The sequence below is a fragment of the Strigops habroptila genome, chromosome 6, assembly GCF_004027225.2.
Source record: "Strigops habroptila isolate Jane chromosome 6, bStrHab1.2.pri, whole genome shotgun sequence".
NCBI lineage: Eukaryota > Metazoa > Chordata > Aves > Psittaciformes > Psittacidae > Strigops > Strigops habroptila.
The window spans coordinates 52,805,235-52,832,613 of record NC_044282.2 but is presented as its reverse complement, the minus strand read 5'-3'; the positions used below and the strand labels follow the sequence as shown (position 1 = coordinate 52,832,613).

General features: G+C 40.0%; 2 protein-coding genes across 3 annotated transcripts in view; both read left to right on the top strand.

Moving 5' to 3' along the window:
• The window catches only part of WDR35 (WD repeat domain 35), a 49,352-nt gene extending 25,462 nt beyond the window's left edge, over positions 1-23,890 (top strand). For both annotated transcript variants that reach the window (XM_030490178.1, XM_030490177.1), the window contains 16 exons: positions 1,924-1,993; positions 2,724-2,783; positions 4,358-4,467; positions 6,111-6,321; positions 6,876-6,956; positions 7,090-7,226; positions 11,444-11,647; positions 13,528-13,674; positions 14,347-14,479; positions 15,395-15,505; positions 16,605-16,769; positions 17,837-17,977; positions 18,761-18,917; positions 19,492-19,732; positions 20,826-22,450; positions 23,491-23,890. In XM_030490178.1, coding sequence (XP_030346038.1) covers positions 1,924-1,993; positions 2,724-2,783; positions 4,358-4,467; positions 6,111-6,321; positions 6,876-6,956; positions 7,090-7,226; positions 11,444-11,647; positions 13,528-13,674; positions 14,347-14,479; positions 15,395-15,505; positions 16,605-16,769; positions 17,837-17,977; positions 18,761-18,917; positions 19,492-19,732; positions 20,826-20,973 — 2,116 coding nt within the window. In that variant the 3' untranslated portion in view covers positions 20,974-22,450; positions 23,491-23,890. The remainder of the gene's footprint in view (positions 1-1,923; positions 1,994-2,723; positions 2,784-4,357; positions 4,468-6,110; positions 6,322-6,875; positions 6,957-7,089; positions 7,227-11,443; positions 11,648-13,527; positions 13,675-14,346; positions 14,480-15,394; positions 15,506-16,604; positions 16,770-17,836; positions 17,978-18,760; positions 18,918-19,491; positions 19,733-20,825; positions 22,451-23,490) is intronic.
• TTC32 (tetratricopeptide repeat domain 32) lies at positions 21,968-24,642 on the top strand. The gene is made up of 3 exons (XM_030490179.1): positions 21,968-22,209; positions 22,290-22,450; positions 23,491-24,642. Exons 1-3 carry the CDS (start codon positions 22,082-22,084, stop codon positions 23,616-23,618), a joined length of 417 nt encoding a protein of 138 aa, XP_030346039.1. The 5' UTR covers positions 21,968-22,081; the 3' UTR covers positions 23,619-24,642.
• The last annotated feature ends 2,737 nt before the right edge of the window (positions 24,643-27,379 follow it).

Below are 27,379 nucleotides of genomic sequence, written 5' to 3'. Positions count from 1 at the left end.
ACTTTCTCAGCCTGTCTTCATATGGGAGGTGCTCCATCCCCCTTATCATCCTCGTGGCCCTCCTCTGGACTTGCTCCAGCAGCTCCATGTCCCTCTTATATCGAGGACACCAGAACTGCACACAGCGCTCCAAGTGGGGTCTCACAAGAGCAGAGTAGAGGGGCAGGATCACCTCCTTTGACCTGCTGGTCATGCTTCTTTTGATGCAGCCCAGGATACCCTTGGCTTTCTGGGCTGCAAGTGCACACTGCCGGCTCATGTTAAGCTTCTCATCAACCAACACCCCCAAGTCCTTCTCTGCAGGGCTGCTCTGAATCACTTTTCTGCCCAGCCTGTATTTGTGCCTGGGATTGCCCTGACCCAGGTGTAGGACCTTGCACTTGGCTTTATTGAACTTCACAAGGTTGGCATTGGCCCACCTTCCCTCCAGCGTTTCAACTGAAGCACACAGCTTGGTGTCGTCAGCAAACTTGCTGAGGGTGCACTCAATCCCACTGTCCATGTCTCCAACAAAAATGTTAAACAGGACTGGTCCCAACACCGACCCCTGAGGGACACCACTCGTTACTGGTCTCCAGTTGAACATTGAGCCGTTGACTGCAAATCTCTGTGTGCAGCCATCCAGCCAATTTTTTATTCACTGAGTGGTCCAACCATCAAATTGATGTCTCTCCACTTTAGAGACAAGGATGTCATGTGGGACAGTGTCGAATGCTTTGCACAAGTCCAGGTAGACAACATCTACTGCTCTGTCCCTATCCATCAGTTCTGTAGCCCCACCATAGAAGGCCACCAAATTAGTTAGGCAGGATTTGCCCTTAGTGAAGCTGTCACCAACCACCTCGTTGTTTTTCATGTGCCTTTTCATTTGCTTGCTGTGTGCTTCCCTTACAGAGCTGTTTGTCTACATGCTTTTTTCCCCTCCTCGTTTTCTCCTCTATACTCTTGGTTTCTCCTCTGTACTCTATACTCAAAGCAGCTATACTGCTTTGATAACTTTAACTGCTTCTCGTGTGTCAGTGGCTATAAGGACATAGTCTATCCAGCTAGTTCTTGCATAAAGACACTCGTGTCTGAGTGTATCTTTGACATCTAAGCCTGTATGGACTTTCATCCTTTCAAACTAAACAACAAGCCAAAGTCAACATCTTCTTGCCTCCAAAATATTTCCTTCCCAGGTTCTCATTAGTAGCATAAACTTTTCTGTCACCTCCACAAGCTTGCAACTTTGTTATGATTTTCTTTTGTGTTATTTTATGTTTTCTTCCTTAGAGATGCTATAGCTTTCTATAAATCCACTGTCTCCTGTCACCATATGTTCATAATAATGAGTAATTGTTTGTACATGGTATAATAACTAACATTGTTCTAGTACCTGAATGTCCTAGCCTTGGACAAGATTGCAAATTTGATAGAAATGCTGAAAAAGTAAGTAATTGTAATTCAGCATAAACTATGATTTTAATATTGTAAGATCTTTTCTAATGTTACTTTCTAAGGCAAAAGAGAAGTCATGATGAAGTATTGAATATAGTAATATATACATTTTGTGGGTATGAAGATGAAGTTCTTCATAAGGACGGAGAAGAGCCTGTCTGAGGAAATACGGAAGTTCATGTTTGAAAAGGGATAATTGGGGTGGTTGATGATTTGCAGGAATTTCTTGTTGCAGAATGAAAGTTTATAGATCACATGGGAATAGACCATCAGAGGCAGTGAAAGTGAAAGCAAGTAACGTATCTTTATATCAATTCAAAGTAGGGTTATCAAAGGGGATACTACTGGAACATAAGATCAGGCATAGCTTTTATCCTCTATTCCAATTGCAATGGTTTCTTCTCCAAGGATTGAGGATACCTTTATGCTATCAAAAATGATCTTTTCTTTGGGCACACCTTTTCTCCTAACTTCCCTTTTCTACAGGATTTATCATGTTGATGACACCCCTTCAGGACCTGCAGGTGGACACCTTGATTACGGCAGAGCTATTGAAGTGAGTGATGTTTTTAACTAGTTAATTGTGGTGTCACTGGTAGCTTGAAAGAGAAGTAGTTAGCATTGCGTTATTTACTTTCACAGATTTTCATCAGTAGAAATGGTCATGCTTAAACTTTCTTTTACTGCTGTTTTGTACAGAAGTGTTATTTTAATTCCCTCTGGTAAGTGTATTGTTACTGTGCCATTATGTATTACTGGCAATATATACCAAACTGTAGGGAACATAGAAAAAGTATATTCCAGGTCCAGTATGTGGACACCTGCTGTCTTCTTGGTGAGAAGCAGCTCCCCTTACTTCATCAGAGTATAAGCTCATTGAAACTCAGTAACCCTTGTAACCTTTTCTAGTATTTTTACCCTTTTTCACTTTATGTGTGTGTGTGCATGTGCATGCTTGCTTTTGTACTTACCAATGTAGCTGAAATTACTGGCCTCACAAGTTAGGCGTAGTTGCCTTCTTGTGTTTTCTGTTAAACACCTGTTACATTTTGGGTTTCTTATTTTTCTGGAGGAGGGGCAGGGGAAAAAAGGAAGCTCTTTAATATTATTATTGTCATGATTCTCATAAGAAAGGCTACTAATATCATAAGCCATCCAAATACTGTATGCTGACAAGGTTTAATAGCCGCTTTTCATGTGGATACTTAGCAACATTCTTGTGTATTTATTTAAATAAAACTTCTTTCTTACCAGTGCATTAAAACTGAAACATATTACTTGTATAGTTTCAGGGAACAAGAGATCCAATTTGTGCAATAACAGCATCTGATAAGATGCTACTTGTGGTAAGTTACATAATTAAAATAACTCCTAATTGCCTCTTTTGCTTGTAGGCAGGAGAGTCTTCTGCAGTGTGTTCGTAGGCAGTCATCATTTCAAAGCATTTCTGAATTTAGAATTTACACAGATAAAATCTCTTCCTAGGTGTCCTCAACGATAACTTTAACAGGTTCTTCCATTAACCTGGACTATTTATTTAGCAGGGCTGACTCACTAAGTGCTTAGAATTTAAGCACAGACTAGTTGCCTGAGTTAGTACTTACATGTAGGGTTTAATAAAATCCAGGTCTGAACTTAATTCTGTAATCTGAGTTGTGGGAAGTCTCTTCTAGGCTGTATGTAAATGCACAAAGATTTACAAAGTTTGTACCATTAATATGTAAATAGACAATGTGTGAGGTATTGTGTCATGCCAAACATCTGGTCCTTTTTTTTTTTCCTGATGAGAAAAGAGTGATCTCATTAGATGAACAGACATATGGGCGGGCTTTAATACCGACCAACTGAGCAGAACAAAGATAGAAAAAGAAGACTTTTTACATTTTTATCCACCTTCCTACCAGCATTGGACAGGGTTTTTTCCCTGTTCTTCTCTTTTGTTATGTAGACCATGTCTGAATGTTCATGGGGAATTGTTGGACTCCTGACACTCTTCTGTGGGCTGTGTGTGGACTTCAGTTATTTTTTTTAACAGCCTTGATTTAATCAGATCTGTAAATTGTAGGAGCTTAATAAAGTATTTGTTTAAATATGGTTGGTGAGAAGCACAAAATGACCCAGCAATGTGCACTTGCAGCCCAGACATCCAACTGTGTCCTGTGCTGCGTCAAAAGAAGTGTGACCAGCAGGTCGAGGGAGGGGATTCTCCCCCTCTACTCTCCTCTCGTGAGACCCCACCTGCAGGACTGCATCCAGCTCTGGGGCCTCCAACACAAGAGTCGTGGACCTGTTGGAGTGAGTCCGGAGGAGGCCACAAAGATGACTGGAGGGCTGGAGCACCTCTCCTATATAGACAGGCTGAGAGAGCTGGGCTTGTTCAGCCTGGAGAAGAGAAGGCTCTGGGAAGACTTTAGAGTAGCTTCCAGTGCCTAAAGAGGGTCTATAAGAAGCCTGGAGAGGGACTTGTTACCCTTAGGGCATGTAGGGATAGGACCAGGGGGAATGGTTTTAGAATCATAGAGGGTAGATTTAGATTAGGTATTAGGAAGAAGTTTTTTCCTGTGAGAGTGGTGAGGCACTGAAAAAGGTTGCTCGGAGAAGCTGTGGCTGCCCCATCTCTGGCAGTGTTCAAGGCCAGACTGGATGAGGCTTGGAGCAACCTGGTCTAGTGGAAGGTGTCCCTGCCCGTGACAGGGGGGTTAGAACTAAATGAGCTTTAAGGTCCCTTCCAAACCAAACCATTTGTTATTCTAAATCACAGAATTTGGATCTTTCAAGGTGATGACGTTCTCCATTTCCATTTCTGCTCTGTCACTTATGCAAAAACTCTTTTGTCTAGGACAGCATATAAATAAAACCTTTTTAAAGAGTTTATTAATGGTAAAAATTCTCTCAATAAGCAAGCATTGCTTCTTGCTAGGGAAGAGAGTCTGGCACTCTTCAGAGATACAGTCTTCCCAACGTTGGTATAGTACAGAAGTTTACCCTGAACTGTCATGCGTATCAGCTGTCTTTGAACTGTAACTCCAGGTAAGTTACGGATCTGCTTCTAATGCAGGTATCAATTTTAAAATAAACCAATACAACATGAGTTCTATGAGTCTATAATAACTATGTAGTAATTTAGCTTTAAACTACTAATTGTAGTTGTTATTAATGGTTGCTTAAACATTTATTTATTGCTAATTAATTACACCTGGCCAGTCATCAGATTGCTCAGACTGTGTTAGTAAAGCTGTCTTATGTTTTTAACTCTTTACAGTGTGTGTGTGAAGTTTCAGGCAACATATATGGAAGTATCTTTGTGTTACTAGGTTAACCAAGCATAAGCTTCATGTGATCATGACATGAATTGATGAAAATATGGCATAACTTGAAACTTTACATCTCTAAGGCTTCTTTCTATTTCTGTGTCTGTCTGATGCCTGGAAACTTTGTTCATCCCATGTTAATTTTCCACTGTTACAAGCTGTAGCTGGTGGCAGTGCTTCTGGCAAGACTGTTCTTCCTAAGCTTCAGCAGTGCCAGTACTGAAGATGCTTTCTACTTAACAGCTATTTTTTTTTGCAAGAGAGAGTGCAAGAGTCTTGGCAAAAAAGACAAAAATATACTGATTAAAGAGAACTTGTAAGACAACTTTAATAACTTCAAAATAACTTTATAAATTCAAACAAAATTCATAATGCATATGTAGATCACTTACCTTTTTAGGTATAGGCCAAAAATAGATGGCTTCAGTTAAAAGGCAATGTAGAATCATAGGTTGGAAAAGACCTGTAAGATCATCAAGTCCAACCATTACCCCAGGACTGCCAAGACCACCACTAAACCATGTCAAACATGATCTAATCAGAGCTGCACTGATTTTGTTTTTGACCCAAGCTGTTGCCTTCCTAAATGACTTTGTTCTGGTGAAAAAGGCTCAGATCCATAAGTATTTTGAAGTTAACTTTCTAAATTGCTTTTGAAATTTTAATAGGGATTAAGAGTGTCTAAATACCTTTCAATAAATGCATTTAAAATGGCACTGCAGTAAATACAGACTCCTATGATTCACTGAACACCTATTTAATTGGAAATTTTCAAATGTAATCCCTTAGAAATGATATTTTCCCATATTTTGAATGACTTCAAAGATTAATTGGATTATACTTCATGTTGTGTGGAAAAAAACCTAAAGAATACTATGTAGAAATAGAAGAAATCCTATTTTCGAGATTAACAGTTTACATTTCTGCTTTGTCTTTTTACTTTAAGAATCTGCTTCGCTCCCTCCTAGTAAATAATGAATAACAGTTCTGTTCAGTTGTTAATTTTAGGCTCTGTCAAAAAGTTTGGTGAGGGGCAAAACTTGCAATTTACTCAACATGGTATCTGAGCTACTAAGGATCTTCAAAATGCTGGATGAAAAACGGGCATATTTCAGAACCTTTGCAGGGCCAGATCCTGCATGAGGAGATGAAAAACTTTCCAGGTCTCTGGCCTCTCTCTGCTGTGCAGATAAATGAAAATCACATGCATCTCACTGAATCTGTGGAATTATATTGGTATTAGATTAGAGGGGAAATTTGGCCTGAGTGTGCCAGTTTAGGGAACTATTTCATATTTACAACCTTCAGTAGTATTATTTGGCTGCCTTCTTTTTTTTTTTTCCTTCCTTTGTTTTTCTGCAGTCGTGTTGCTGTCATAGACCTTTCAGGTGTTTTGACTTTCTTTGACTTGGATACACGGGTAGTAACCAGTACAGGACAGCAAATGATAGGTGAGCAGCTGAAACTGGAACGCAAAGATGTCTGGGATATGAAATGGGCCAAAGATAACCCAGATCTGTTTGCAATGATGGAGAAAACAAGAATGTATGTTTTCAGAAACTTGGATCCAGAGGTAAATATTAACATATGTAAACTACCCATTTTACAAACCCTCTTGTAAGTGAATGGCTCTGTGTTGAATAGTATTATTCTTGTGCTTACCATTCAATTAGGCAAGTGTTTATATATTCAGACTTGCTCCTGGTAATCTCAAAATCTTGTCAGCTCTCATATGGGACTGCTGTTTAGAAACAAGTAAGTAAAATGAACTATCAGTCTTGGAAAGATAAAAATGCTGTCATATTTTTCTTAAATGTATGTATGAAACACAATTTCAGTACAGATATTTGTAAAACAGTTCAGTTGAATCTAAATATTGACAAGTGTGGCAAGTGTTCCTTCACCTCTTTGTCATAATTTATAGAAAATAGGAGTATTTTAAATTATGTCTGTGTATATGGAATTGTCAATAATGCTGCTGATTTAGTATTTGTTTCCTGTTGGAAATGCAATTAAATCCCAGTTAGGGGACGAAGAAAGTCTCTTTATGTTATACATAATGAATTTGGTTAGGATTTAATGAGACAGAATACAAGTTCATTCCTTTGTAACTTATTTAACTTTAAGGAACCTATACAAACTTCTGGATATATTTGCAACTTTGAAGACTTAGAAATCAAATCTGTTCTTCTCGATGAAATATTAAAGGTTAGTATAATTAATTTGTATTTTGTAGGAAAAAGTTGTTGTCTGTCTTGGTAACTTGAATGGTAGATATCTAGGTTGGGTGAAAATAAAGGTGACATGGAATAAAATTATGTTTCTTTATCCATTATGTTAGAATCCTGAACATCCTAACAAAGATTACGTCATCAATTTTGAGATTCGATCATTACGAGACAGTCGAGCATTGATTGAAAAAGTTGGCATTGAGGAATCTTCCCAATTCATAGAAGACAATCCACATCCCAGACTTTGGTAAAATCTCTTTATAAGCCAATTTTGTTTAAATTTGTGTTCTTTTATATTCCTTTCCTGTTCAGACAGATCTAGTATTAAAGTAAAAAACTTCCAATTAGAATCAGCCAAAGCAGCATACACTTTAAACATATCATTTAAGAAAAAGAAAAATCACCCCCCAAAAAGGTAACAGTGCTCTGCTGCAATCTGAAGGAATGCTATTCTAAGTGAGAACATCTCTTCAGTGGGCTGAATTGCCTCCCAGGGAATATTACAGCATTATGGGAAGGCCCAAAGAGAGCCTTGCAGTCCCCTGCTAGCGTGGCTCCCCACCTCTTTCACAGCTAGTGTTTTGGGGCAGTTTCAAGCTGTGTGGCATTATGATTTCTAAGAATGCAAGAAAGGGAGTTTTTTGTTCCTGAGCATTTGAGAATTCATGTTTCGGGAGATGCTGAGCAAGTGTTCCAAGACTTCTCAGCAGCCATCTCAAAAAAAAGAACTTGGGGCTAGTGCTTCCCAGGGCTCCTAGTTCTTGAACCCAAAGAAGAGGGCTGTTACTAAATTGGAACAGTTGTTTAATTACCTAGAATTTCTAGGTAATGTGTGTGGTGTGTGTCATAATAGTGGGTATAGGGTACAAGCTCAGGACATCTTTTTGCTCTATACTGTATGAACCCTGAAATGCAGTGCTCCCTGCTTGTGGGGGCGAATCTAAAGGAAATGAAAAAGCTGGCAGAAAACTAAGTTGGTTAAATCAAAATTCAAATTGATCATAAGTTGAGAGGGTATTTATTTATTTATATGTTTTATATTGAACATTGATGACAAAGAACTTAAAACCCAGAAAAGGGAACACATAGGATGATAACTAGGTAAGAGCAGTGGATTAATCTTGTAGCATTTTGGACAGGCTTTAAAGGACAGAAATAAGAAGGGCTGGGTATGTTAATCATGTTATGATGCAGCCCCTCAGAAGCAGTCTGAGAAAAGAAGATGTTGGCTAAACTAAACATGGACTCAGCTATTAAACTAAACTTGAAAAGCCTGCACAGCAAATATGTATCAGTAAACCTGTGAAAACAGGAGTTCTGGAAATCTGTTTTATAATCTTGTGTCATAAGGGCTGGAAGAGTGAATAAATGCCTGAGTAGATACTTCAATGAAAATTCAGTAGCAGAAATTGAAACTCCATTGACAAGTCTCTTGTTGAATGATGCTATTTCTCTTCAACTCTCTGGAGATTTTTTTCTCTGTCTCTATCTTTCTTTAGTAATTTTTGGCTCTGTTTTGAAGCCAAGTGATTTCTTGCAGCGTTGGATATTTGGTTTGCATCAAGGCAGGTTGCAAGTTCTCTGTAATTCTGACAGTTCAGAGGGGAGTTTAGAATTGCTGAAAGACTGGCCAAGACAACTTGCTTTAAAAGTTTGTCCCAAAAAGCATTCCTTCCTATCCAGTTGTGCTTTTGTCTCCAGAATGTACATTTTGAGAAACAGGATTGATAGCTACATGTTGAAAGTTTCTGTAATAGTACTGCAGTTTTATTAGTTTGAGTATGTAGTGTTTTTGTGAGTCTTCATTTTTACTAATGTCTTGAACTAGCTGACGATTTTGGGAGTTTTGAAGTTGTTCAGTGCCTTTTGCTAGTATCATGTATTTATTTAATATAAAATGACTATGAGTTTTGAAAGTCTCTGTCTCAGTAGAAGTTTCATATTGTAAAATAACAAAATATATGTTAAATGCTGTTCACCTTACTCCAAAATTACCATGAACTTAATTTTCATTATGCAAGGAAATGTATGTCACATATTTATACAGACGAAATGGATTAGAAGTGCTGGGTATAAAGTAAATATATTCTAGCTCAAAATTGGACAGTGCCCTTAGTGTTAGAACTTAACAACAGAATGACGTGTGTCGCAGATCAATTAAACTTGCCATCCTGTTTTTCTCTTGGTTTCACTGATGTCAGTGACGAGCACTTGAGTTGAAGTGATACTAACCTCAGATTGATTAAAAAATACTGAGTTAATTCTGCATAGGCATGGCTTAGGTCACTGAATACAGCAATAACATTACTTGGTTTTGTTGGTGCCTACTGCACTGCCTTTGTTTCACAAGATTTACCTAGCCTTATTTACCTAGCCACTGTCCATCATATTTGAAAAATCGTGGCAGTCAGGTGAAGTTCCCAATGACTGGAAGAAGGGTAATATAACCCCCATTTTCAAGAAGGGGAAGGCGAAGACCCGGGGAACTACAGACCAGTCAGCCTCACCTCTGTGCCTGGCAAAATCTGGGAGTAGATTCTCCTGGAAAGCATGCTAAGGCACATGAAAAACAACGAGGTGGTTGGTGACAGCCAACATGGCTTCACTAAGGGGAAATCCTGCCTGACCAGTTTGGTGGCCTTCTATGATGGAGCCACGGAACTGATGGACAGGGGCAGAGCAGTTGATGTCATCTACCTGGACTTGTGCAAAGCGTTCGACACTGTCCCGCACGACATCCTTGTCTCTAAATTGGAGAGACATCAATTTGATAGATGGACCACTCGGTGGATAAAGAACTGGCTCGATGGCTGCACGCAAAGAGTTGTGGTAAATGGCTCGATGTCCAGTTGGAAACCTGTAACGAGTGGTGTCCCTCAGGGATCGGTGTTGGGACCGGTCCTGTTCGACATCTTTGTCGGCGACATGGACAGTGGGATTGAGTGCACCCTCAGCAAGTTTGCCGACGACACCAAGTTGTGTGGTTCGGTTGATACGCTGGAGGGAAGGGATGCCATCCAGAGGGACCTTGACACACTCGTGAGGTGGGCCGATGCCAACCTTGTGAAGTTTAACCAAGCCAAGTGCAAGGTCCTACACCTGGTTCGGGGCAATCCCAGGCACTGCTACAGGCTGGGCAGAGAAGAGATTCAGAGCAGCCCTGCAGAAAAGGACTTGGGGGTGTTGGTTGACGAGAAGCTTAACATGAGCCAGCTTCAGTGTGCGCTTGCAGCCCAGAAACCATATCCTGGGTTGCATCAAAAGAAGCGTGACCAGCAGGTCGAAGGAGGTGATCCTGCCCCTCTACTCTGCTCTTGTGAGACCTCACTTGGAGTACTGCATACAGTTCTGGTGTCCTCAACATAAAAAGGACATGGAGCTGTTGGAGCGAGTCCAGAGGAGGGCCACGAGGATGATAAGAGGGCTGGAGCACCTTCCATATGAAGACAGGCTGAGAAAGTTGGGGCTGTTCAGCCTGGAGAAGAGAAGGCTGTGTGGAGACCTCATAGCAGCTTTCCAGTATCTGAAGGGGGTCTATAAGGATGCTGGGGAGGGACTCTTCTTTAGGGACTGTAGTGGTAGGACAAGGGGTAATGGGTTCAAACTTAAACAGGGGAAGTTTAGACTAGATATAAGGAAGAAGTTCTTTACAGTGAGGGTGGTGAAGCACTGGAATGGGTTGCCCAGGGAGGTTGTGAATGCTCCATCCCTGGCAGTGTTCAAGGCCAGGTTCAACAGAGCCTTGGGCCACGTGGTTTAGGGCAAGGTGTCCCTGCCCATGGCAGGGGGGTTGGAACTAGATGATCTTAAGGTCCTTTCCAACCCTTACTATTCTATGATTCTATGATTTTTGCAGAAAATTCTGGAGCTCATTCAAGCACCTTATGGGCATTGGTTGGCCTGAAGGTGTAAATTCTCTAATTGTAGAAGTAACCAATGAGGCAATACCAGTACAAGGTTTCCCAAACTGCCCTGGTCATCCAGACTGCCATCCTAACTGGACAAGGAACATTCAGGTGGATTAGAAGGATAACTTATTTTTCATGGCCAATTTAGTTGGAGGCCTTCAGACTGAGGCTGCCATCAAGGCTTAAAGTAATGATACATGCATAGGTAAACGTACATACATACATACATACCTAAAAGTAACTGCATTGAGACCAGCATCCCATTTCACATAAGACAACTGTAATAGTGAACCCTGCCTGTTCCTCCCAAGCCAGTGTCATTTGAACAGCTGAACAAAAGAATATTAGCAATTATTTGAACATCTCTCCCTGAGCAAGTACTGGATAGATCACAGAATGTAGTGGGAACAAACATAGAACAGAATTAAGATTAGTTAGTAAACAATAACATTGTGGTAACTTGAATGTCTTCTTTAAATAATTATGAGTTAAATGGATCCTCATTTAATTTACTTTATTGCTGTTTTTCAGTCTGTTTTGTTTGCTTTTCACACAGGCGTCTCCTGGCTGAAGCTGCTCTTCAGAAGCTGGATCTGCAGACTGCTGAACAAGCTTTTGTACGCTGCAGAGATTATCAAGGTATTAAATTTGTGAAGCGTTTGGGCAACCTGCAGAGCGAGTCAATGAAGCAAGCAGAAGTGGCAGCCTATTTCAGCAGATTTGAAGAAGCTGAAAGAATGTATCTGGATATGGACAGAAGGTAATTGCATGTAGCCATCTCAGCAGCAAATAGAGAAAAAAAGTCTGAGCAGAAAAAAAGCTTTCCTTAATAAAGAATGGCTGTTTTAGCACTGAAGACGCTGCCAGTTTCTGGAAAGACAGAGAAGGATCAGATGGAGAGAATTTTGTTGTATCCATAGATAACCAATTCTATATGGAAATCAGCGCGTTCCAAACTGTTTGCAAAACCTCAGTGCTCTAGGTAGTGCTGTGTTTCATACATGGTTTCTTGCAAGTGTTTTGTTGGTATTTCAACTGGGATTCAAAACCAAAAACAATCTCAACTAGCATTTAATTTACGTAGTGTTGCTCTTAGCTAGTAGCCAAGTACACATTCTTTCCAATTACATATACAAACAACAGAGTTGTTAATGAAGTGTAATCTCGGGAGAGACCGAAAAGACTCTGGATGAAATTGTGGATCAATCAATGGAATTTTTGCTCAGGAATGAAAACAAAGCAAAATTACAATATTACTGGGAAATGTAAATTAACACTAAGTAATTAGCTAGAGCACTCTCTTTACCGAAAAAGGCTAATGAGGAATAATAAGCAGCAGTTGCATGATGTAGCCTGTAGGTAGTGGTCAAACATGGAGAAGCATGACTCACTTATGCACATGTAAAATTTTAAAGCTTTGATTAATGGAGCCATTAGAAAAAGCAGGGAATGACATGGAGAAAAAAAAAAAATTCTTCCGTTATGCCATAAGAATGAGAAACCTTCCTCTTCCCAGTAAGCGGAAGGGAGAGGCAGGAGCTGTGGAGAGATGCATGGTAGAGCCTGGTAATGGAAAACTTCCTTGCACATAACTAATTAGCTAATGGAAGCGTGCTGGTTTGGAGAGGTAGACTGCCTCATAAGTACTTCAGTTGCACTGCAGCAGTGATTTTTACATATGGCATATTCCTCTCCACATGGCTGAAGAGAAACTTGGCCATTAAATGACTGCAGAAGTCAAAGACTTACTTTTTTTACTGGTTTCTTCAACAGTAGCACATCCTGTTTCCAGCTACAAGAATATGGGAATTCTGTATTAACCTTATGTGTCTCCTTACCACTAGAAAAATCTTAATAAGGATTTACCATAAATCAGGCTGAAATAAATCTATTTTTTGAATAAAATTTTTTTTTAGATAGATGCTCTTACTTAGCTGACTGCCCTGACTTCTTATTGCCTTCCTTAACTCACTTGTAAGTTCAGGGCATTTTTAGAAGTGTATAGATCGCTCCCATTTATCTTCTATGCACCTGCAGAATTACTTCTCTGTGAAGTAATAGAGAATTATTCTATATGGTGGAAAAAATGTGCCAGGCAGACACATGGTGGATCATATGTATGCATGAATAATAAAAGGGAAAGACTATTTCTGAGTCTGTTTTCTTTCATCCAAAGTCATCTTGAATCTGAAGGAGAAGTCTCTGAAATCCATGTTATTACAGCTCAGCTTTAGACTCCATTATTCATATTCCTTCCTCCTTGGCCCTTCCCCTCATCTCCCTTTGCTTTTTGCCTTTTGCAGCTGCTGACATCTATTGTAGCAGTCAGCAGTGAAAGTTAAAGAATGGTCTACAGAATAAGAGGAAACTTGAAGTAACATCAGTCTCAACTGTCTCACCAGCTACTCATTTAACTCCTAATAACTAATAGGGAAGTGCATACGTATGATATAAACTATGAGCTCTCTGAGTATTTGCTTTTATGGAATAATGTTTCAATTGTAAAGAAGATATCTGGGATCACTGTGGTACCTGCAGTGTAGATTATGAACATGAAAATATTTTGGATGCTTTTCTCAAGTTTTTTGTTAGCTATTTTATTGTCTCTGACTTTTTCCTGCTATGTTCTGTTCATACTAGAGATCTTGCCATTGGGCTGCGGATAAAACTGGGAGATTGGTTCCGAGTATTGCAGCTGTTGAAAACTGGCTCAGGTGATTCAGATGATGCCCTTCTTGAACAAGCACACAATGCTATTGGAGATTACTTTGCAGACCGTCAGAAGTGGTATGTTCTGTAGAGGAACTGGTAAGAAGGAAATTACAAAGGAAATTATACAACTGATGACAAGACTTAATTTAGGAGGAGGGACAGACGACAGGGAAGTCAGGATGCAATAATTTTGGAATGATGAGATTTAGCTCAGACCTTTATGGTTCCATTGATGCATGTACCTTTGAACAGAGAGCTGTTGATCACCAAAAGAATGAAGGTGATAAAAATCTGAGTTTTGCCAGAAGATTGTCTGCTTCAAAGGAGGGGAGAGGAATAGAAATTCCTATATAGTTGTATTAGGCTGGATATAGAAAGTATTAAAGAAAAAAACAGAAGTATGACGGAACAGTAAAGCCCTTTCCTGAAAGTTTAGTTCTAAGCTGTTGTCCAGCCACGACCTGTGCAGATGTGGAATATAGTGTTAAGATTCCTTGAATTCCTAACCTTATGCTAGTTAGAGAAACAATCTTGCTACTACTTAAATATAATGATATCTGAAACTTAAATGCTTTAGTGCATTTTAGAAAAAGTGAATTTCTAGCTACGAAAGATCCCTCAAGCAAAGTTATCTATTTAAAATAATGTCATTTGAAATTTACAAATGCAAAAGGCTTACACAATGAGAAGCTTCACTTGTGTTTATATACCAGAATCCAGCACACTTTTTTCTTTTTTCCTTATTAGGTTAAATGCTGTACAGTATTATGTACAAGGACGAAACCAGGAACGTTTAGCTGAATGTTACTACATGCTAGAGGACTACCAAGGACTGGAAAATCTAGCTAACTCACTTCCAGAGAATAATAAATTGCTCCCTGTAAGCAAAAAACATTTTTCATTGTCTTATGCTCAACCATTTATTTAAAATTTCCCATCCTGGGAGGGTTAAGTAAGAAGGAGAAAAGGAATGGAGTATGTGACCTACTCACTTAAGCACAGTGGTGTTACTTTGGTATTGATCTCTAATATTCCTCCATCATTCTTCCTTTCCCTTATGGTCCAGGTTCCCCAGAAAGACCTGATTATTCATTATGCTGTATGGCCACCTGGCTAAGTCATAGTTTACTGCACCCCTCCCCAAATACTGACATTTCTCTCTGAAATAGCTATGCTTCACTGAGAAGTCACTCTTCATGTCTGGACACTTCAGCTTTCATTTTGTTGTCCAGCCTAGGGGTTTTTTTGCCCTGAATTCTTCCTGATTGTTTATCCTTGGTTTAACTTCTTACATGGTAGCTCTGGTGGGAATGTTAATGTTCAATGAAAACTGAAGATTCTGTCCTGAAAGGAGGGAAAGTAAGTGGTATAGCCTAAAATTACCTACTAAGTAATAGCCAATTTAAAACTATGATATGATTAATTAACCCAAAATGCTTGATAAATGTAAAACATGCTCATTTAATACCATTTTCAGTTGTCTGAACAAAGCAAGACATAGCACTTTCTTTTTAGCCTCTTCTGTGTAAGAACACAGTCCCTCTGGTACAATTTGATAGAAAAATATTTAAATGGCTTTTATTTTTTAATTTAGAAGCAGTGTGTGAAAGTAGCACACTGTTCTAAAGATTTACAACCGTGCATGTTGTCTTCCCAGAATCCATGAAGCAACCAACCTTGAAATTCTCCAACTTCTTGGAATTAAACTAAACAAGAATATAATAATACTACAGTTGCTGTGCAATGTACTAAAAATCTGGAAGTGAGTTTAACATGGTGCTGATGCTTTTTGCAGGATATAGCTTATATGTTTGTAAGAGTGGGGATGTGTGAACAAGCTGTGTCAGCCTTTCTGAAATGTAATCGACCAAAGGATGCGGTAGATACCTGTGTACATCTCAATCAGGTAAACCAGCAGTAGATAATCTGCTTTACCAATACCAATTTCTGTTCTAATGCCCAGCTAAATATAAGTCTGTGTTAAGTGTCTGATGATTTGTCATGATTTCTGGAAAATTCATACTTCATGCTTAAGATAGTTACCTGAAATCAGGATTAGACCTCTGGAGGGACAAAGCTATATTCAGCAGTGCTGCTTCTCTATGCGCGTGTGGTAAGTGTGCTCGGCATACAGACACTCGGCATTTGTAGAGCCAGGCTATACTGCCTCCTGATGGAATGTGAGGAAGACTGGAGAGCTTGTGGCTGCTCATTTTCTACATCCCCCTCCTTCCTGGTACAAATGCAAATGTATTTGTGGCTGCATTAGGATGTAACTGGAAAAGAACACATCTGAAAAATGATCTGTGTGTTTACAGTATACACCAAGTATGACTGTGCAAATGTTTGTGTCAACACAAACAAGAATGAAACTGAGGATGGCTGTGAGGAACTTGATGTATGGGAATGGCAGGACTGGCTAGTGCTGGCTCTATGTGAACATTTTCCTAGTTTATGGATCTGAAGGGCTACTAGGTTATGAGATTCTATTAAGTTTCACAGTTCTGCCAAACTTTTGATCTGGGGCAAACACAGTAGCCAAGATGTTGAAGATCAGGAAAATTCACAGACAAAATGAGGTGTGTAGAAGGATAAAGTGTTACTGTTTGTGCCTTAAGCTTATGGGCTGAAGTCTTCTTTTAGACATGTTTTTGAGAGTCTGGGTTTTAGTAATTTCAGAAGTGTTGAAATCCATGTGAGCAGCAATGAAGTAATTTTTGCAAAGCTTTTATCAAACCAGAAGCAACTGCTTTGTATGTGGTTTTGGACAGAGGTCCAGCATTTGTTTCACATGCCATTGCCACATGATTGGCAATGATGTTAGCATTTGTTTTCTCTTGCTTTTTACTTTAATTTTATAGTAGCATGGTTCTAAATGGTGATGAAATATTGCACACAAATGTTGCAGACTATTCATGGATAACCAGCTTGTTCTGAGAATGTATTTGAAAAATGAGGTCTGCTTTCTGTATTTGAAAATGATAATTCTCTGCTTTCATTTCTAGTGGGATAAAGCTGTGGAGCTGGCTAAAAATCACAACATGAAAGAGATTGGATCCTTGCTAGCCAGATATGCAAGTCATTTACTGGAAAAGAATAAAATCTTTGATGCTATAGAACTCTATCGTAAAGCAAATTATTTCTTAGAAGCTGCTAAGCTCATGTTCAAGGTATTACAGGTTTTATTTTTATGCCAAATAACTGGTGTTTTGGACTAGCTCTTATTTTTCCATGCATTTTTTTTCCTTGGGGTTTTTTCACTTTTGTTTTCTTGGGGTTTTTTTACTTTTGTTTTCTTGGGGTTATTTTAGTGTTAACAACATACAGGCAATAAGCAGGTGTCACAGAGGATACCGCAAAGATGAATCCAACTTTTAAGTTCAGGTGTCTCTATCTGAAATAGTTACCCTGGATGTCGTTTGTAGCCAGTGGAGAGGAGACTTTCAGAACACAAACCATCTGATTAATTTATTTTGAGACTTTCACTTCAGAGTGAGATGAACTGCACTTTTGAAAACATACTGTTGTCAACATCAAGGATTGCCTAGGAAAGGAGTATAGCAGACCATTCTGGGTTCATTTTCCACGTTATTTTATGTGTTGTCTGGGTTAGGTTTTTATCTCTTTTATTTTTAAATTTTAATAAAAAATCAAATTTAGTTAAATTTTGGTATTTCTTCAATTAGTTCCTTCAATTAGAAAATGCTATGGTGTGCTTTTAAGGTAAAGGTGTTGCTTTTATTTGGTTTGTCTGCAGAGATTTCTGTACATAGCTCATAAAGTCTGTAAGAGTGATACGTAATTTTTACAGCAAATATTTAAAGTAAAAAATAAGTATTTATATGCTGTTTTCAAAAGCCATTCTTCTTTTCTCGGAAAACCACCAGACCTTATTGAAAGCTATGTATTTCTTAGACTTCAGTGTTTTAAAATGACTATTTTTTAGTTTATTTTTTTATATTGTCAATAGACTTATGCAGGGTTATACTGCTTTATGCTTCCTGAGAATCTGGCTTTATATACTTGTTAGCTAAATAAATGTAGAGAAATGTGCATTTTTCACTTTGACATTTTCATTTATAGTTCTATTTGCAGTCTGAATTACTGCATTTAAGTGCAGGATTATTTATTTTGGCATGATTTTTAGGTTTGTACAAGCATGCAATTGTCCAAGAGAATGAAGTGACTTTTCTAATTTTTTTAATCTGCATTAAATTCCTTGGTTTTGTTTTTTAAGATTGCAGATGAAGAGTCAAAGAAAAGGACAAAGCCTTTGCGAGTTAAAAAGCTTTATGTATTATCAGCCTTACTTATAGAACAGTGTCATGAACAAATACAAAATGCACAAAGGGGAAAAGTTAAAGGAAAAAGTTCAGAGGTAGAGTATGTTTTTTCTTTTTTCCCGAATTCTGGTATGTGTTACCTAGGCAGAATAAAGCAAGCTGTCTTAATAGGCTATTACAGTTTTTATTTAATAACCCTTTTTCCTGCTAAGAACAAAGCTTTCCTTAAGCAAGTGTTCCACAAAAACATAATGTTTAAAGTAGTATTGCAAACATTTAAATCATGTGTTAATAGATATTTTTCTTAAGTTTAATGTGTTTTTCTTAATATTTTCACTACAACAATGAAAATCATACTAAGAAAGTCCAGATTTTTTTTTTTTTTCCTCCTGCAAGACTCTCCTGTCGTTTAGGATTAAGTATCAATCCTAAAGAGAGATCTGTGATTAGATTAAGCTATGTTGGCTATAACTGAACAGGGAGATGCCTCCAGATATGGAGGATGCAAATGGAAGATTTTTTTTCTGCTCACGCTTTCATCTTCACATGCACAAATGAAATAGTTTAAACTGTTTTAAGAGATCTAGTGTTGAAATGCAGTATTAATCCAAACTATGAACCAGTCTGCAGATGTGCACAAAATGTATATGTACACATGTACATGACATTTATCTTCTAAAATCTGCACCATATGTTCTGCCTATGCACTGTATAAAATGCCTAACAATGCTCACTTTAGGTCCATGTATTTATATTTTCCCTAGTTAACACAGACAGTGGTGTAATCACCAAGTACAGAAAAGTTCTTTTCATATATCCCCATTTCCTGCTGTATCTGGTTCATATAAAAATTACATGTGATATTGTTTTGTTTTCAGACTGCTTCAGCTCTGGCGGGTTTGCTAGAAGAAGATGTTCTTTCTTCAACTAATCGCTTTGCAGACAATGCTTGGCGAGGAGCTGAGGCTTACCATTTTTTCATACTAGCACAAAGACAGCTCTATAAAGGTTCTGTAGAAGCAGCACTTAAAACAGGTAGGACTTTATTTTTAACTGTGTAAAGAAACTGTTCTTGCTAGACCCATGGAATTTAAAACAAAACCATGTAATGAATTGAATATGGCCGCGGTCAAGATACCTGGCAAGTATTTTCTTGGAGACAATGCAAATCTAACTTGCCGAATGTTACCTGGTTAAATTGGACAATCTCCGTAGATGTTCTGTTGACTGTTTTGTTTCTTTCTTTACATTATAAGGCATGTCTGAATTCACATTGGACCTCTCTGTAGAGCTTCATAAAAAAAATTGTGGGAGTTAGAGAACCAAATAGTGCCCTATATTTTTTCCAAGTAATAGAGATCCATTTCAAATACTTCTAACATGTTTTCAAATAAAAAAAAGTGTGTCTCAGACACTGTAATTTCCCACTCACCCCCCCTTATTTTTAATGCATCCTTCATAGTCATGTCAATGAAAAGACATTGGTTCATTGTGTCCTATTTGTAAGATTAATGCTGTCTACTAGTAGCAAGTATTTAATATAATGCCTGCACTTCTCAGAAGACATCTAATTAATTTCCTCGGATTTTATTTTTTTTTCATTTCTTAGCTTTTCATTTGCGAGATTATGAAGACATTATCCCTGCAGTTGAAATCTATTCTCTTTTGGCACTCTGTGCATGTGCAAACAGAGCATTTGATATCTGTTCAAAAGCCTTTGTTAAACTAGAATCATTGGAAACTCTTAGGCCAGAGCAGAGACAACAGTATGAAGACCTTGCTCTAGAGATATTCACAAGACGTAGTCCGAAGAGTAACAAAAAATCTGACTTGGATGACATGCTTGATAGGTGGGTTTATAGTTATATGACACGGTAGTAATACCAGCTTTTTTTTTTTTTTTTTCCCTGCTTTTGTATGTATTTTGGATTTTAGCAGGTTTTGTGTGACCAAGTTGGTATTTTGCTGCTTTAAACTAAATATTGGGCAAGAATGATGCAGGTATTAGGCAGTTTGCACAAAGGGTAATGTAACACTGTTTTATATGGGAGAATAGACACTGTATTTGAGGAACTGGGCATAAAGATATAACTTCATCTTAATTTGAAATGCCTGTGGACAGAGCACGGGAGTTCTAGGACCTTTGATAAGGTGTCACATGCCATTAAAGTACTAATGTTACTGTTTGTATCACCATTGTGGTGTGATGCAAATGTCAACAAGTGAATGTTTAACCATTATAAACTGGCAAGTCTCCAAGGCAAGAAATACCTACATCTGTGTGGTGTGAGGAGATGAATGTGTCAAGTGAAAGATTTAGAATATGAAGGACATGTGTAAGTGGTAGGTCCTTGTAGTGGCTGTACCCACAGTGGTGTCTTTGACATACGTTTCCCACTAACAGCGTGGAATTTGTGAGTATGGAAATAGATTGTGACTCAGTTTTCTCTTGAATGAATAGGATTTTAACCTGTCCTGTTTGTACTGTGCAGATGTACAGGATCTCACTAGTGGCTTTCATGTTGACTCTTCAGAGGAAAAAATGCAATAGTAGAGCTGGTGTTTAATCAGACCTTATCTTGATATACCCTTAATTGCTTCTCTTTACTTAATCTTTGGGATCTGCTGGTCCTGCTTTGTGGACTATATGGTTCTGGGGGGGTGCACTCTGTTGTGTGAAGACTTATATACTTGGCTATGTTAACAGTGAAGCATTACAGGATTTAGTAACTTCTGATCAAAAAGTGGCAAATGGCACTCATCTGAATAGAGCAGCAGTGTTTTACAGATCAGCATCACAAGTTTTGTAAGTAGCTGTAGACACACAGTTTATGCTGTCTTGCAAAAAAGAAAACCACAAGTTTTTCTTGCTATTTTAAAACTACGTTTTTATTCCTTCAGCTTTATTTACATTTTTTAATTTTTTTGTTTTTCCTCCAGTAGCGTAGATGGGAAACTTCCTGTATGTGTTGCAACAGGAGACCCGATCCTGGAGCAGCGGTTCTGGATGTGCAGTGTCTGTAAGCACTGTATGAAACCCAAAGAGGCAAGCAATTGTAGTTTCTGTCCTCTGTGCCACAGCACAGTATAGCAGAAGATAAAGGACTGTTTATCCTCATATCTGTTACAGATCCTAAAAAAAGTCTCTAAAATGTTACTGACTGATGTACTAATATTTTGAAATACTGTATTCTAACAGATAGTGCCACTATTGGAGAAACACTTAAAAACCAAACGAAACCAAACAAACCACACAAAATCCCCAACCAACCAAAAAAACCCCACCAACCGAAAAAAAACCCAACCAAACCCCCAAAGCAAACCAACCAACCAACCAAAAACCCCAGAAAACCCGTATGAAAAAACTTTCCATTTATATGAAGAAAAGACTGTGGTAACAGACTCCAATTTTGTTACATTTTTTTTATTTTTACAAAGGTTTAAGGTTAAAGCATTCTGTTTAATTGTAAATTGAGCCTTGTTTCAAAACCATGCAAATTTAATGTCGATTCATCGTAATATGTTTTACTCTGGGCAAGCTCCAATTTTCATTTTTGTAATTCCATAGGACATGACTAGTTTTTCTCAAAATTCACTATTTTTTTTAAATAAATAATTCCTGAGTTTAAATAATACCGCTGTATTATTGTATATGGTTTTTCTCCTACTGGTTTACTACAATGGTACCAGTTTAGGCATATATTTGTGCTGTTTTCTTTAGTCAAGTGTTTTTAAACCCAGGAGAGCAATAAAGGGCTTGCAGATATTTAGTAATCAGTCCGTTAGGCAGTGTCTGGGTTCTCGAGCTGTGGTGGTGTCTTCAGCCAACTAAGGGAAGCGTGACATCATCTGACACTGTGTGTGCATTCGGGTGCTTTTGGGAGGAGAGCGCAATGCCTCTTCTTGCACAGCCTTTCTGCGCAACTAACACCTCTCGCCCAAATGTAGGCCAGGTAAGAATAAACCCCATTTTGCACGGAAAATACTAAACAGTACGATGTCTTTTTTCCCGTCCGGGTACCTGAGTTTCTTTCTCCCTCCTGCACACGGCCATTAGGGGGCAGTGCCCGCCGCCTTACCCGCGCCCCACCCGCGGGGCGGGCACTGCTGTGTGCGTGCCCTTCGCGGCTCCCGCGGCGCTCGGTCCGGTGCCGGCGCTCGGCCGCCTCCCCGCGGCGCGGCGCGGCGGAGCTGCCGCCATGGAGCGGGTGCAGGCGGTGGGCGCGGTGGAGCTGCTGGCGGCGGCGCAGGCGCAGCTGTCGGCGCGGCGGCTGTCGGCTGCGGAGGAGCTGTACAGCCGCCTCATAGCCCGCGGCGCGGGGCCTGGGTACGTGCCGGGGCGGGGTTGTGGGTGTGTGGAACGCAAGGACCGTCACATCATAATGGCCGCTCTCTGTCCCCGCGCAGCGCCGACCACCACCTGGCCACCGCCCTCAACGACCGGGGCCACATCAAGTACTTGCGGGTGGAGTTCGCCGCCGCCATGGAGGACTACACGGCCGCCATCGAGTGCCAGCCCGGCTTCGAGGTGCCCTACTACAACCGCGGCCTGGTGCTCTACCGGCTGGGTACGGGCCGCGGCCGGTCACGCCAGCGTTCGCCCGGGCGACCCAGGGCAGGGCAGGGCGACCCGCCACGGCGGTCCTTGACCCGCCACGGCCTGGCCGCGGCTCCCCGCCTGCCACCCGCGGTCACTTCCGCCAGGGCAGGGAGTTCTCCTGGCGCCCTACCAGCGCTCACTGAGGGCCGAGGGAGCTGTTTTGTCCCAAGGTTCACTCGAAGCCGGAGGATAATTCCCCCCGTTTTGCATGGAGGGACCTGCCTGGCACGGGGAGGGGGTAGAGGCTTTCTACAAGAAATGAACAGTGCAGACTGAGACATGCTGTTTTCAAGTAACGAGAGGACATTTTGGCTACAAGTCTGCCCTGCATATGCAGTTAGATATCCCTATTTGCAGAAGTGTTGCTGCGTCATTTAAAATCATGTTATTCAGGGAAAAGTAGGGAGAAAGATGCAGTTTCAGTTTTAGAAAAAATTGCATTGGGGTAATATTAGCCATTTCCAGTGGCTGCCATTGAACTGAAGATAAAGCATCTCTTGGCTTTGTGCAGCTGTAGTGAGCATGGCTGCCTCAGCTTGCGGTGGCCTCTCAGCCATCTCTAGGGAATTTGCTGCCTAAGTTTTGAATATGCTGTAAGAAAATGACACCCCTGGTCTTTTTGTTGGAGCTTGGCAGTGGCTCAGTCAAGGCCTAGAAGTTGAGGGACTAGAGAGAGCCCTTGGAGGATGGAGCAAGGGCACAGGCTGGGAAGCAGTAAGCCTGTGTTCCAGGTGTAAGCTAGCCTGGCTATTGGCAAGGGCCTTTTGGCTCCTTCTTTTGGAATAAGCTGGCTGAATTGAGCCTTAAGCTCGTTTGAGGTTCAAAAACAACACACTCTGGTTCATGCTCTGAAGACCTGTGACTCCCACTTGAGAGAATCCGAAGGTAATGGGTCCAGTAAGTACAGTTGCTACTTTTTCTTAGTGAAAGTAGGAGGCATTCTTCAGTTGTGGTTTGTGAGTTTGAGCAGCCACAGAAAGATAATTCTTCCTTTCTTTTTTGGGACAGGATGCTTTGATGAGGCCATGAAAGATTTCAGGAAAGTATTAGAGTTAAATCCCCAGTTTGAAGATGCTGCACTGAGTCTAAAGCAGGCTATTCTTGATAAAGAAGAAAAACAAAAGCGAGGTTATTGAAAATGCAGCTACTGGTGTGCAAAAACTCGTGATTTTTGTCATCGATGGATGAAACACAAGATCATTTGCATCTGTTATGACCTGCTAAAGAAACCTTGCTTTGGGGTAAATAAGTTAAAAATGGATTATGATTGCAAAAGGAACTATTTTTGCATATGCTTAGTGCTGAAGAAGAGCATAATGTTAGATCTCTGTGAGATACTTGTACAGATTTTGTACAGATGTACTTTATAAAGACATTGGAAGCCTAATAAAAGCGGATGAAGTCTGTAGTTCTCTTGTTATAACTGTGTTTCTGTACTCTTTCACAGATTGTTTTAAACAGTCATAGGAAAGAAAAATCACTAAAACATGGAAGTACTTAAGATTGGAGCTTGTGAGAAGTACAGTGATTTAATAATGATTGATAGTATTTGTCCACATTCAAATATAAATTTAAGCTAAACATGAAGTTGTTAGTTACAAGGTGTTGTACTGGAGATGCTGCAGTAACTGATTTTCTTTTCACTTCAGAGTGTTTCTGTATTAAAAAAAACACTTAGCAGAAACACTGAGATTTCTTTAGGAAACACCATCTGTACCTGGCATGGGGAATGTGGCACAAGAATTCAGTCCTTTGTTAGTTCATTCACCCCTTGAGGTAGTTTCACATTACCTGAACAGGCAGGACCAGAGCATACCTATTTTTTGTAATCCTATTGCAAAAGTATTGGACAGATTAATAATTGAATGAATAAAAATGAACACAGGATTTTTATCTCATAATTGTCTTTACGAAGGTTATCTCGGAGAATGTAGTTGGGCTGTTCGCAGTAGGAGTTGTGGCTTTCTCCTTGTTGCCAAAAAGGTTGATTGCTTCAAAAATACCATATGGAATCTCTGATTGAGCTGGCTGTGAATGCCCAGGCAGCTTCATTCCTCCATCATAGGGGGGACCATTGCTGAAATCTATAAATCATCAATGAGAAGCATCCTTGCCTGTTCATAGCAATGTAAGTTCTAATAAATACTTTTTGATTGCCCACATGAGCCTTAGAACTTTTTTTTTTTTAAACAAATTGTGCTAATGGCAGTTCTGCTGCTTATGGTGAGTTTCTGCGTGGATGGTCCTGGAGCTTGCACAAGTGCAGGGCCTGCTGAAGATGGTGGGACCTTTTGGGTAAGTCATGAGAACAGTCTCTTGAACACCTTTCCCAGCAGCCTTGCTGAGGTTTCTTTCAGCTTTGGGATGGAACTGCGACAGCTGCAGTCAGCAAATTGGGAGCATGGTGCTGAGAAAATGCTGCATTGACCTCTTGTGCTCATGGCACTTGACAGCTGCAATTTTGAAGTTACATAAATATCACAGAATCAATTGTAGGATGGTTAAGGTTGGAAAGGACCTTAAGATCATCAACTTCTAACCTCCCCTGCCATGGGTAGAGAAACCCCCTGATAAATATGATAAATAAATACGATGCATGATAGCAGGAGGTAGCCATTTGCAGTTTGGAAAGCAGGCTGTGATCTCGTAACAATGACTTCTTTTTCCCAAAAGCTTAATTTTGGGCTTTTCTGAACATATTAAGCATGTGCGTTGCTTCCGTTTGTTTATCTTAGTGCTCTGTCTCTGAAACGACACTGATAATTTAAGGACTTGGCATGTTTCATGCCATGTTTCTGTCAAAACCTGAGAAATCACACCAGCTGTTGGCTGATGGTAAGGTGAGCTAGAACTAAACCTGTTTCTGACTTACCATGCCAAGAAAATTGAAAAGAGAGTATGAACAGTTGAATATCACCTAGGAAGTTTTGCTTTGAGAGGAGAGATTGCAGATGTGGTTCTGCACAGAACACTTGACAGGATACAGAAAAAAATCAGAAGATTAACAGCAAATAAATAATTCAGAAAACAAAGACTGTAGTGATAATATCCCTCTTAATTGCCAGCTTGTTTTGTGGATGTTGCTTAATTACTTCTAACACATTGTTGGCATATAAATATTTCACTGGACTGGGAGCAATTTTATCACAGATGCTCTGCGGTATTTCCATGTCTCTTCTGTAAAGGATGAACTGTCGTGGTGCATTTTGGTGTAATTTGGATTTTTTTCAAGATAATTTTGGCCAGCAAGGTTCTCTTGTTTTCCCCTCTCATGTGCACACAAGTCACTTAGTTCTCTGGCTTTACATCACAAGACTAATTGGGGTTTCAGTCTGAAATTATTAAATAGTAGTGTGTGGTGTTCTTTCACTCAGGCCTGTTGAAAAGGTACAAACCACTGTTATCCATATGAAAATAAACCCCGAACTTGAAGAGGAGGATGTGTTTAGTTACTCCTCTTGTCCTGCAAGGTTTCCTGTTCATAATCAATAAAGAATTAAAAGTCTAACGGAGAGTAGTAAAATTTTTTCTATGCAGTGTTTCCACATGGAATTCAGACAAGCTCTCAGCTTGTAAAAGGAGCAGGGCTTGTGTGGTTTGGATGCTTTGCAATGCAGGGGTACTGTGGCTTTACCCCTTCATCAGGCTTCACAGGGGTTGTCTCTGCTTGAGAATTACAAACCTCAATAGAGCATCTGGGTCAATCCTGGCTGCCCACTCCATTGCCCTTGTGAAGTGTTTGCTAGTCAAAGTCACGGCACTGCACCAGTAAGTCCAGCAGGTGGTTGCTGCTCATGTACGTTGTCTCTGGCCAGAAATATTTTAGATGTGAATAATTCACAGCCACTTTCCCAGGGTTTCCTACCTATAAACCTACTTTCTGAAACCCCCTGACTCTTTCCTTCACGCAGCCTTCACTGGCAGCCCTTCTCTTTAGTTTGTTCCACATAGTTGGGATTAATTTGGCAATGAGTAACAGCGTTCCCATCTGGTGATTTACCTCTAAACTTACCAAAAATACAGGATTTCCTCAATACGTTACAGAATAATGTTGGTTTCTCCTCACTCCTTCTATCTGGAACAACGGTCTCTAAGAGCTTACCTGCTCAGAGAACAACGCAAAGAACAACATCATCACCCTGTGCTTTTCCCTAGTGTTCAATTTGTCCTACCGAAACACAGGAGGAGGAGTTGTCTAACAACTTGTAGTTTTGCAAGGCATTTCCCTTGCTTACACAGGAAGGTAGGAAACAATGATGAAATCTTGGGTTAGCAGGGCACAGAGCAGCATAAGAAGTGTTTCATATACATTTAGTGTGAGATGCAGTGTGGGGAACTAGGGGAGCCATTCCAGAGGGAAAGCTGCGGCACATTGAGGGGAAAGAGCTAGGTCAAATGGCTAGAATGTGTGCCTCTTCCACATGCTTTCCCTCCGAGTGGACAACAGAAGTAAGTTGGCATTAAAACCTGAAAATCTTTGACTGTTACAGCTGAGGACTGCACTGTGTGCTATCCTGTTCAGTAGGTAACCTTGGTAAAATTCTGTGGGGAATGAACACCCCTATCAATCAAGCCCAGCTATGCAGGTCGTGCTCTCCCCTGGCACTCAGAAAGGGAAGGGTTCAGAAAGAAGCAAAAACAATGTTCAAAACTGAAGGTTGCTAGGTGAAAGATGATGGTCTATATTCTTTTGTGTTAGCAGATTATTGTTGGTCTGCCTAATCCTTTCAGTAGAGGCAGAAGCTGAATCGATACAATAGGTTCAGCCTCAGCCTGTGGCTCTTGTGCGTGGTGGATGGGCTGGTTGCTTTTTCATAAAAAAAGCTTTGGGAGATCTGGTCAAGGTGGAGGCCCATGTAGCAGCATGCTGTGATCATTTGAGTTGAACTCTAGCCTA

What these genes read in the sequence shown, in the direction of transcription:
- TTC32 (XM_030490179.1), top strand. Translation starts at nt 22,082, where the DNA reads ATGGAGCGGGTGCAGGCGGTGGGCGCGGTGGAGCTGCTGGCGGCGGCG. An exon ending in GCCCGCGGCGCGGGGCCTGG is followed by an intron (nt 22,210 to 22,289) that starts GTACGTGCCGGG and finishes GTCCCCGCGCAG; the next exon opens with CGCCGACCACCACCTGGCCA. An exon ending in CCTGGTGCTCTACCGGCTGG is followed by an intron (nt 22,451 to 23,490) that starts GTACGGGCCGCG and finishes TTTTTGGGACAG; the next exon opens with GATGCTTTGATGAGGCCATG.